Source organism: Protopterus annectens, chromosome 10.part0, assembly GCF_019279795.1.
Source record: "Protopterus annectens isolate FY-2018-M chromosome 10.part0, PAN1.0, whole genome shotgun sequence".
In the NCBI taxonomy this organism is placed as follows: Eukaryota; Metazoa; Chordata; order Ceratodontiformes; family Protopteridae; genus Protopterus; species Protopterus annectens.
In genome coordinates, this window is record NC_056744.1 from 341,934,675 (window position 1) to 341,947,107 (window position 12,433).

Sequence of the window (12,433 nt, forward strand, 5' to 3'; positions counted from 1 at the left end):
GGTCTTGGGTCCATAGGCCTTGTATACACTTGTCCACCATGTGTGCCCCCCATCCTAGGTCTGAGGCGTCCGTGGTGATGGTCTGGCTTGGATGAGGTTTGTGGAAAGGCAAGCCTCTGTTCAACTGACAGGCCTGAGCCCACCACAGGAATTCTTGCTTCAGGCATGGAATTATTGGAATCTGGGCTTCTAGACTGTGCTTGTGTTGAGACCATACATTCCTTAGGTACCATTGTAACTTTCTCATATGCAGCCTGGCATGTGGAACCAATATTATGCAGGATGCCATGTAGCCCAGGGCTTGCAGGACTTTCCTTGCAGTAAGCCGAGTTTGTGTTGTTAATGTCATGAAGTAGACTGGTAGTTGCTTTTGTTTTTCTTCTGTGAGAAATGCCATCTGAGCTGATGTATCCAGTTCTGCACCCAAGAATGTTATCCTTTGGGATGGTACTAGTCTTGACTTTTGCATGTTAACTGTGTATCCCAAGGCTTGCAACAGTTGTATGACATTTTCCAAATCTTTTGTTAATTTTGCCTTGTTGTCCGCTTGTATTAGGCAGTTGTCCAGGTATGGGTAAATTTGAATTCCCTGAAGCCTGCAATGAGCAATTACTGATGCCAGGCATTTCGTGAATACTCTGGGTGCAGTAGATAAGCCAAATGGCAATGCTGAGAATTGATAATGCTCTGATCCTGCAAGAAATCTGAGGTGCCTTCTGCAATCTGGTCGTATAGGGACGTGCAGCTATGCCTCCTTGAGATCTAGAGTCACCAGCCAAGACTCCTTGCCCAGCATGGGAAGAAGCTGCTGGAGGGTCAGCATTTTGAATTTTGGAACAATGAGGTATGTGTTGAGTGCGGACAAGTCTAGAATAGGTCTCCATTGATTTTCTTTTCTTGGTACAAGGAAAAGCCTGGAGTAAAATCCTTGGCCTTGTTCCATAGGTGGTACCTCTTCTATAGCTCTCATCCTTAGTAAGTTGTTGATTTGTCTTAGAGCGTCTGTTTTTTGGCTTGGTGGTAGGTTTGGCATTCCTCTCTTCTTTGGTAGAGTGTGGAAGTGAAACCTGTAGCCCTTGTCTATTGTTTGTAAAGTCCATTTGTCTCCTGTAATGTAATGCCAGTTGTCGGAAAATAAGGCTAGCTTTCCGCCCAAGGGTGCTTCCAGTTGTTCCCTGGTAGGCGGAACTAGAGCCAAGTCATTGTGTCTGCCCTGTGGAAGTGGTTGTAGTTGGATCTGTGGCAGTACTTCTCTGGTTGGTAGGTTGCCACTGACGTCCCCTGTAGGCACCCCTAGATTGACCTCTGCCTCTGGGGCGTCTATTTCTGCCTCTCTGCACTCTGGAGTTGTCTGGAAAGGACCAATTCTTCGAAGGCCAATTTCTGCTAAACCTCGGAGGTTGGACCTGTAAGAAATCCTTGACTGTTTGGACAGATTTTGCTTTTTCTTCCACCTTCTTTAGAACCTCCTGTGCAGGGGAGCCAAACAAACTTTGTTTCTCCATGGGAGCATCTAGGAGTTTTGACTTAACATGATCTGGTAAGGATTGTTATTTTAACCAGGCATGCCTTCGAATCACTGTTCCAGTCATAGCTGATCTAAAGGAAGCCTCCAGTGCATCATAGCCACATTTTAAGAAATGGTTACTGACCTGCTGAGAGTTATGTACCAAATCCTGAAGAGACTTGCGGTCTAAAGGTTCAGGAGAAGACAGTTTTTTATTTAACTGGTCTAACAAAAATTCCTGGTACTGAATCATGTGAAATTGACAGTTCAAGGCCCTGGCCGAAAGAGTAGCAGAAGTATAAACCTTTTTACCCCATCTCTCTAATGCTCTAGATTCCCTTTCAGAGGGAAGAGGGTTTTTGGCAGAGGCAGCTGCCACACCTTTAGGGCCCTGTGAAATGGTTTCAGGGTCTGCAACAGGAGCCTTATACAAATGGTAATGAGTGTCCGGGACCCTGTAATGTCTGTCTGGCTTGGCAGGGGCCGGAGGAAGAGAATCAGGGGCAGTACAGGCATCATTATATGCTTCATCAACAACTGTTAGCACTGGCGGAATGGCTAAAGGCCTATGCTGTGGTAAGTGTAAAAAGGTCCTTAGCCTTTTCCTTGAATCTGAAAAATCCTGGCCCTGCCATTGGAAGTGTTCCCTCATAGCATGCAAGGTTTCCCCAAAGGAAAATTCTTCAGGAGGAGAAGCAGAAGGAATGGAGTCTTCTGCATCAGAATCCTCATAAGGAGAATATGGGCCTTCGTGAGGGTCTGAAATGTCTGAGTCATCCGAGGAATAATCTGTAGAGACAGGTTCCGGGGGTTCAGTCCTAGGCCTCTTGTCTGGAGGGTGCTGAGAGGCCCTGTCTGGGTGAGGTTGGGATCCCCTGATCAAAGAAATGAGATCCTCAGCCAGGCTGAGTATTTGGGAACTAGAGGTAGGCCTATGTGAAGGAGTTTTAGCAGGTAAGGCCTTAGAAGATTTAGCTGCTTTAGCCCTGGCAAAAGCCTTGATAGACATAGAAGCAGGGGGTCTAGCAGCCCCACGTGCAGGGGTAGATATGTCTAAAGGAATAGTATCTGACAAATCCTGGGTGCCTGCTTCTGTAGCAGTAAATTCAGTAACAGATTCAGCCATGCTCTGTGAGGCCTCGGCTATCGGAGGCATGCTTTCGGCCGAAGGAAGAACCGGGGGCTCGGTTTCAGCCGAAACTGAGACACTCGCGGTTGGCCTAACCGTGGTTTCAGCCAAAACCTCGGACCGCGAATGTCGGTCCTTTTCCTTGCGCTTTTTAGCTAATTGAGTAGTTGGAGTCTTCGACGGCATTTTGTATGCAAAAGCGGGACCAAAAAACTCCTCTGCAAACTCCGACTGACGTCTAAGTGTCCGTCGGTTGAAGGAAGCACAGGCTAGACAAGCTGATACGTCGTGGTCTGGGCCTAAGCAAGGAAGGCAGTAAGAGTGGAAATCCTTATGAGGTATTTGTTTCCCACAAGTTAAACAATTATTTACTTTGTCTGACATTGGCTAAGGCAAGAAAGAGTCCCCAACGGGGTACTTAGCTTTTTAGAAGTCTTCGGTAGTAGAAATCTCTGGATCCGACCGACCGGCACTTGCGAACAGCTTCTGCTTTGGGCACCGCGCGGCAAGAAAGACGGAGGAAAATGGCGTCGGCTGATGCCTTTATACCCAATAAACAGCAGCTATGACGTCGGGTGAAGTGCGACATCAGCCGAGGCCAGACCCAGACTTTGGAATCCGGCCGACCGAAGGGCTGCCTGAGGCAGGACAACCCATATGTTAGGACTGCAGATGCATCCTTGAAGGACATCTGGTAAACTGAGTTAAAACTTGGAAGTAAAACAGTCACATCCCAAGAAAGGGTAGGACCCATAAGTAACTAACCCTACTGTGAAAAATGGGCGCTAAAAAGTCTAGAAGCACTGGAATAGGTTACATTGTTAAATTATCTAACTGTGTAACTTTGAGTAAGTCACTTAACTAGACAGTGCTCCTGGGCTGGGAGCTGTTACATTACCCAACTGTGTAACTCTGAGTAAGTCACTTAACCAGACAGCACTCCTAGGCTGGGAGCTGTTACAATGTTACATTACCTAACTTTCTTGACTCTGAGCATGTCACTTAACCAGACAGAGCTCCTGGGCTGGGAGCGGTTACATTACCTAACTGTGTGACTCTGAGCAAGTCACTTAACCAGACAGTGCTCCTGGGCTGGGAGCTGTTACATTACCTGTGTGACTCTGAGCATGTCACTTAACCAGACAGTGCTCCTGGGCTGGAAGCTGTTGCATTGTTACATTACCCAACTGTGTGACTCTGAGCACGTCACTTAACCAGACAGCACTCCTGGGCTGGGAGCTGTTACATTACCTAACTTTGTGCCTCTGAGCACATCACTTAACCAGACACCACTCCCAGGCTGAGTCTGAAAATAGTCCATGGAAATCAAGGATCTACCCTGGAAAACAAATACAAACAAACAAAATTACCAACATTCCAACAGTGGTATTACCTCTCTTTTTCAAATTACCATCTTAAATTCACTTTTTTAAGCTTACCTCTACATTCCCTCATTCTTTGGCCTCTTTCTTCAAAGATCTATGCCTCTAAGCAGCCATGCTCAGTCCAAGATGCACTCTGAAGAGTACATGTCAGGTTTTTTCCTCTCCCCTTTACCAGCATGCTCACACAAATACAATCTCTCATCGCCAATCTTCAGATGTAGACTCTAAGGCATTTTACTTGCCCCCATGCAAAGCTTCAGTCTATGCACACCATAACACATGTGGTTTAGTTATGGAAGAAGTAGTCACAGTGAAGTTACCGCAGGAACAAGCATCGACACTTGGCCCCGCCTGACCTATCACAGAACCCTACCTTAACATGACTGCAATCAATGTCTCTTCATGTAAGAATTATAAATGTATTTCTTCACAGTGCTCTCCACATCCTGAAAACATAGATCGAAATCCCTTAACAGCTACATACTGAGAAACATGAGCAAGTCACTAATTCTCCAACCCAGTTCTGGTACCAACAAGGAAAATGCTGCTGTTCAGTGAAGCTTTAACAAATAACTAATACAAAGTATCCATAAAAAAGCAAGCTTCAAGCATGATATGAAAAAGAAAAGGAATCTCCCCTCTAAAGAGTGACAACTGATGTGCCTATTCTAAAGGGTTCTCAGCTTATGTTTAAGTATTACATCATATGCTGCAATCAGCACCAGGCACATCTATTAAGGCACTGCACCCACACCACATATACCTCACATCACCACTGGGCAGTACTGCAGTTGACAATTAAGATCACTGCCCAACACCTCCACTGTCTGGGGTTCAATCCTAACCTCTCTGAAGTACACAGAAAAAAATTATGGGCGTGGATAAAAGTTTTAAATTTGCAGCAAACAAACTTTGCATTTTGCTACTGAAAATGGCAATTATTTTAAGACTTATGTTTTTGGAGAGCGGATACTTTTTTAGAGGCACCACAACTTACCTTCAATGTTTTGACGGCAACAGTAAGGTTGTACTTCTTCCAGACCCCCACGTAAACTTCGCCATACTGACCTCCACCTAGCTTATGTTTCATTGTAATATCTGTTCTCTGCATTTCCCACTTGTCATAGATGGGAGAAACACCATAGATGGTTGGTTTATTGCACTTAGGGGCAGGATAATGTAGTGTTGTAACAAGTCCATCTGCTATTGTGGAGTGATGGTGGACAAGCTCTGCCAAAGTTGCAAATCGGCTCTCTGCTGTGACATAGACCTACAAAGACAGAGGACAGAAGGTGAAGTTGTGAAAGTCACAAGCGAGTCAGAAACTATATGTTCAACCGTTTTGTGAACATCTTGGTGAACTAGCCAAAACATTTTGCAGTGACTCTTTTAATGGTACCTGTACGTTTACTACACAGAAATGTTGAGTTTAGAGAAATCTTCTCCAAAGCACTTTCAAAAGTTACACACCTTATTTTAATGCAGTTTTTTTAGTCTCTCTCTCACTTTCTGACCTCTCCAGTGATGTTCTTTTCAGTCCCACAGGGCAGAATATTCTTAGATGACTGGTTTACTGCACTTATGGGCAATACATTTCAAAACCATTCATCCATATATTCAACTTGTCTCTTACAACAGTTTGGGTACTAAATACATTCAAACATTCTGCGGTCATCCCTTTACCCAAGGTCTATCTCAAAGAACTACATACAGATTGTCACTAGAATTTTTGGAAAACTGATATACAGACAATTTTACTAAAACATTCAAGTATGGCTAAGTCTATGATATCAGCATGGCTTCAGAAATTCCTTGATCACCATGATAGTTGTAATTACTGCCACTAACACAGTCTATGAAAATACTAAGGAGGAGCTTATCTCACTTAAGTGTTTTCATTGATATGGCTAGAGCCCTGGACATGCTAAACCGTAACATCCTTTCAGAAACTCTACAAACTGCATTTTCGAGGGAACAGTTTTGTGGTTCCAAAAACTGCCTAAATGACAGAACCTTTCAAATTTATGCCAATAACTCATTCTTTGAAAATGGAGTACTCAACATCTGTGTACCTCAAGGCTCTGTACTGGGATTAGTACCGTTCTCCCTTTTTACTAATGAGTACTACGCCTGCCCCATGTTAATACTCATTAGTACTAATGAGTACTACGCCTGCGCCATGTTAGTACTCATTCTCATTAGTACTAATGAGTACTATTTTATTTATTTATTTCCAGTTTGATAACCGGGGAGGTCCACTGGGCCCAGAGGGCCGATTTTCAGTGGAGGCCCGGGGAGAAAAGCTCCGTATTACATACAATTAAAACAAGCATAGAGTTTTACATTTAGATCTGGAGAGAAAAACTCCTTATTACATACAATTATAAAATGTTTTAGGAAACAAATGTAAAATTATATATGGAGTTGTATCAAATTGAAAAGGTGCACAAAGAAAGGAAGAAAGTGGAGGGACAAAAGTAACAGAGAGAAGGGAGAGAGAGCTATGTACAATATTTACATCTGACCATTCTTTAGATTTCAGAGCAAGGCAGTTGTAGGGAAAGAAAACGAATAGCATGTGCATGAGGGAGCACATGTATAAGTGATATTAGGAAGCATGTGCATGAGGGAGGACATGTATAAGTGATATTAGGAAGCATGTGCATGAGGGAGTACATGTATAAGTGATATTAGGAAGCATGTGCATGAGGGAGGACATGTATAAGTGATATTAGGAAGCATGTGCATGAGGGAGTACATGTATAAGTGATATTAGGAAGCATGTGCATGAGGGAGTACATGTATAAGTGATATTAGGAAGCATGTGCATGAGGGAGTACATGTATAAGTGATATTAGGAAGCATGTGCATGAGGGAGTACATGTATAAGTGATATTAGGAAGCATGTGCATGAGGGAGTACATGTATAAGTGATATTAGGAAGCATGTGCATGAGGGAGTACATGTATAAGTGATATTAGGAAGCATGTGCATGAGGGAGTACATGTATAAGTGATATTAGGAAGCATGTGCATGAGGGAGTACATGTATAAGTGATATTAGGAAGCATGTGCATGAGGGAGTACATGTATAAGTGATATTAGGAAGCATGTGCATGAGGGAGGACATGTATAAGTGATATTAGGAAGCATGTGCATGAGGGAGGACATGTATAAGTGATATTAGGAAGCATGTGCATGAGGGAGTACATGTATAAGTGATATTAGGAAGCATGTGCATGAGGGAGGACATGTATAAGTGATATTAGGAAGCATGTGCATGAGGGAGTACATGTATAAGCGATATTAGGAAGCATGTGCATGAGGGAGTACATGTATAAGTGATATTAGGAAGCATGTGCATGAGGGAGTACATGTATAAGTGATATTAGGAAGCATGTGCATGAGGGAGTACATGTATAAGTGATATTAGGAAGCATGTGCATGAGGGAGTACATGTATAAGTGATATTAGGAAGCATGTGCATGAGGAAGTACATGTATAAGTGATATTAGGAAGCATGTGCATGAGGGAGTACATGTATAAGTGATATTAGGAAGCATGTGCATGAGGGAGGACATGTATAAGTGATATTAGGAAGCATGTGCATGAGGGAGGACATGTATAAGTGATATTAGGAAGCATGTGCATGAGGGAGTACATGTATAAGTGATATTAGGAAGCATGTGCATGAGGGAGTACATGTATAAGTGATATTAGGAAGCATGTGCATGAGGGAGTACATGTATAAGTGATATTAGGAAGCATGTGCATGAGGGAGTACATGTATAAGTGATATTAGGAAGCATGTGCATGAGGGAGTACATGTATAAGTGATATTAGGAAGCATGTGCATGAGGGAGTACATGTATAAGTGATATTAGGAAGCATGTGCATGAGGGAGTACATGTATAAGTGATATTAGGAAGCATGTGCATGAGGGAGTACATGTATAAGTGATATTAGGAAGCATGTGCATGAGGGAGGACATGTATAAGTGATATTAGGAAGCATGTGCATGAGGGAGGACATGTATAAGTGATATTAGGAAGCATGTGCATGAGGGAGGACATGTATAAGTGATATTAGGAAGCATGTGCATGAGGGAGGACATGTATAAGTGATATTAGGAAGCATGTGCATGAGGGAGGACATGTATAAGTGATATTAGGAAGCATGTGCATGAGGGAGGACATGTATAAGTGATATTAGGAAGCATGTGCATGAGGGAGGACATGTATAAGTGATATTAGGAAGCATGTGCATGAGGGAGGACATGTATAAGTGATATTAGGAAGCATGTGCATGAGGGAGTACATGTATAAGTGATATTAGGAAGCATGTGCATGAGGGAGTACATGTATAAGTGATATTAGGAAGCATGTGCATGAGGGAGTACATGTATAAGTGATATTAGGAAGCATGTGCATGAGGGAGTACATGTATAAGTGATATTAGGAAGCATGTGCATGAGGGAGTACATGTATAAGTGATATTAGGAAGCATGTGCATGAGGGAGTACATGTATAAGTGATATTAGGAAGCATGTGCATGAGGGAGTACATGTATAAGTGATATTAGGAAGCATGTGCATGAGGGAGTACATGTATAAGTGATATTAGGAAGCATGTGCATGAGGGAGTACATGTATAAGTGATATTAGGAAGCATGTGCATGAGGGAGGACATGTATAAGTGATATTAGGAAGCATGTGCATGAGGGAGTACATGTATAAGTGATATTAGGAAGCATGTGCATGAGGGAGGACATGTATAAGTGATATTAGGAAGCATGTGCATGAGGGAGGACATGTATAAGTGATATTAGGAAGCATGTGCATGAGGGAGGACATGTATAAGTGATATTAGGAAGCATGTGCATGAGGGAGTACATGTATAAGTGATATTAGGAAGCATGTGCATGAGGGAGGACATGTATAAGTGATATTAGGAAGCATGTGCATGAGGGAGGACATGTATAAGTGATATTAGGAAGCATGTGCATGAGGGAGGACATGTATAAGTGATATTAGGAAGCATGTGCATGAGGAGGACATGTATAAGTGATATTAGGAAGCATGTGCATGAGGGAGGACATGTATAAGTGATATTAGGAAGCATGTGCATGAGGGAGGACATGTATAAGTGATATTAGGAAGCATGTGCATGAGGGAGGACATGTATAAGTGATATTAGGAAGCATGTGCATGAGGGAGGACATGTATAAGTGATATTAGGAAGCATGTGCATGAGGGAGGACATGTATAAGTGATATTAGGAAGCATGTGCATGAGGGAGGACATGTATAAGTGATATTAGGAAGCATGTGCATGAGGGAGTACATGTATAAGTGATATTAGGAAGCATGTGCATGAGGGAGGACATGTATAAGTGATATTAGGAAGCATGTGCATGAGGGAGTACATGTATAAGTGATATTAGGAAGCATGTGCATGAGGGAGGACATGTATAAGTGATATTAGGAAGCATGTGCATGAGGGAGTACATGTATAAGTGATATTAGGAAGCATGTGCATGAGGGAGGACATGTATAAGTGATATTAGGAAGCATGTGCATGAGGGAGGACATGTATAAGTGATATTAGGAAGCATGTGCATGAGGGAGGACATGTATAAGTGATATTAGGAAGCATGTGCATGAGGGAGGACATGTATAAGTGATATTAGGAAGCATGTGCATGAGGGAGGACATGTATAAGTGATATTAGGAAGCATGTGCATGAGGGAGGACATGTATAAGTGATATTAGGAAGCATGTGCATGAGGGAGGACATGTATAAGTGATATTAGGAAGCATGTGCATGAGGGAGGACATGTATAAGTGATATTAGGAAGCATGTGCATGAGGGAGGACATGTATAAGTGATATTAGGAAGCATGTGCATGATGAGGACATGTATAAGTGATATTAGGAAGCATGTGCATGAGGGAGGACATGTATAAGTGATATTAGGAAGCATGTGCATGAGGGAGGACATGTATAAGTGATATTAGGAAGCATGTGCATGAGGGAGTACATGTATAAGTGATATTAGGAAGCATGTGCATGAGGGAGGACATGTATAAGTGATATTAGGAAGCATGTGCATGAGGGAGGACATGTATAAGTGATATTAGGAAGCATGTGCATGAGGGAGGACATGTATAAGTGATATTAGGAAGCATGTGCATGAGGGAGGACATGTATAAGTGATATTAGGAAGCATGTGCATGAGGGAGGACATGTATAAGTGATATTAGGAAGCATGTGCATGAGGAGGACATGTATAAGTGATATTAGGAAGCATGTGCATGAGGGAGGACATGTATAAGTGATATTAGGAAGCATGTGCATGAGGGAGGACATGTATAAGTGATATTAGGAAGCATGTGCATGAGGGAGGACATGTATAAGTGATATTAGGAAGCATGTGCATGAGGGAGGACATGTATAAGTGATATTAGGAAGCATGTGCATGAGGGAGGACATGTATAAGTGATATTAGGAAGCATGTGCATGAGGGAGGACATGTATAAGTGATATTAGGAAGCATGTGCATGAGGGAGGACATGTATAAGTGATATTAGGAAGCATGTGCATGAGGGAGGACATGTATAAGTGATATTAGGAAGCATGTGCATGAGGGAGGACATGTATAAGTGATATTAGGAAGCATGTGCATGAGGAGGACATGTATAAGTGATATTAGGAAGCATGTGCATGAGGGAGGACATGTATAAGTGATATTAGGAAGCATGTGCATGAGGGAGGACATGTATAAGTGATATTAGGAAGCATGTGCATGAGGGAGGACATGTATAAGTGATATTAGGAAGCATGTGCATGAGGAGGACATGTATAAGTGATATTAGGAAGCATGTGCATGCATGAGGAGGACATGTATAAGTGATATTAGGAAGCATGTGCATGAGGGAGGACATGTATAAGTGATATTAGGAAGCATGTGCATGAGGGAGTACATGTATAAGTTTATATATTAGGAAGCATGTGCATGAGGGAGTACATGTATAAGTGATATTAGGAAGCATGTGCATGAGGGAGTACATGTATAAGTGATATTAGGAAGCATGTGCATGAGGGAGTACATGTATAAGTGATATTAGGAAGCATGTGCATGAGGGAGTACATGTATAAGTGATATTAGGAAGCATGTGCATGAGGGAGTACATGTATAAGTGATATTAGGAAGCATGTGCATGAGGGAGTACATGTATAAGTGATATTAGGAAGCATGTGCATGAGGGAGGACATGTATAAGTGATATTAGGAAGCATGTGCATGAGGGAGGACATGTATAAGTGATATTAGGAAGCATGTGCATGAGGGAGGACATGTATAAGTGATATTAGGAAGCATGTGCATGAGGGAGGACATGTATAAGTGATATTAGGAGGAGTTAGGTAGGAAGAATGCAATTACATTTCCAGTTTTGGGAAAGGTAGGAGTGGAGCTGGGATTTGAAGAGTTCGAAGCTTGTAGTAATTCTTAGCAGGGGTGGGAGGGAGTTCCATTTTTTGGCTAGTGAATAGGAAAGGAGAAACTGGCCAGGGGGGGGGCGTTTTGGTTTACATACAGAAAGTAGATTTTGTTGGGCAGATCTAAGGGGCCTGTTCGGACTGTAGAATGGTAAGATATTAGTAAGAGCAGGGCATGCAGTAGGTTTAAAGATTATTTTGTGGGCTGCAGTAAGCTGAAGGTGGACAAGGTGGTTAGGAAGCTCTAGCCACTTTAGCATGTGGAGAGAGGTGCAATGATGGGAGGAGTGTTTAGATTTAGTAGCAAATTTAGCAATTTTGTTATAGCAGATTTCTAGTTTTGAGGAGATGGTAATAGAAAGATTGGCTAGAAGTGGAGCACTGTACAATAGTGATTGTAGTAAATAAGTAGAAGCTAGAGTTTGCCTTGTAGATGGAGAGAGAAAGTGAGCATTTCTATATAACATACCTAGCTTCTGATTTTTTTTTTATATTAAGTTGGACGTGTGTATCGAATGTCAGGTGTTCATCGATAGTGACCCCAAGAAGTTTGGCAAAGGGGACAACTTCTATAGAGGAGTTGGGCATGGCTGATGATACTGAAGGATTGCTTGTCAAGTGAGACAGTTTTTGAGGGAGAGAAAAGAAGGATTTTGGATTTACTGGCATTAAGTGAGAAATGGTTCTGAAGCATCCAGTGCTCGGTAGTTGTAAAGGCCAATTGGGTTTTTGCCTGGAGCTCAGTGAGACTAGGAGCAGAGCAGACTAAAGTGGAGTCATCTGCATATTGCACTATTTTAGTGTTAGGAATGGCGGTGTGAAAATCATTGATAAATATATTAAAGAGCATTGGTCCTAGTATGGACCCCTGGGGAACCCCGGTAGGGGTAGGAAGGAAAGTAGAGATACCAGTTTGC

At 42.4% G+C, this 12,433-nt stretch overlaps 1 protein-coding gene across 3 annotated transcripts in view; it reads right to left on the bottom strand.

The window, feature by feature from the left end:
* Window positions 1-12,433, bottom strand: part of ABL2 (ABL proto-oncogene 2, non-receptor tyrosine kinase) — an 843,971-nt gene that overhangs the window by 203,036 nt on the left and 628,502 nt on the right. For all 3 annotated transcript variants that reach the window (XM_044085241.1, XM_044085243.1, XM_044085242.1), the window contains exon 4: window positions 5,019-5,291. In XM_044085241.1, coding sequence (XP_043941176.1) covers window positions 5,019-5,291 — 273 coding nt within the window. The remainder of the gene's footprint in view (window positions 1-5,018; window positions 5,292-12,433) is intronic.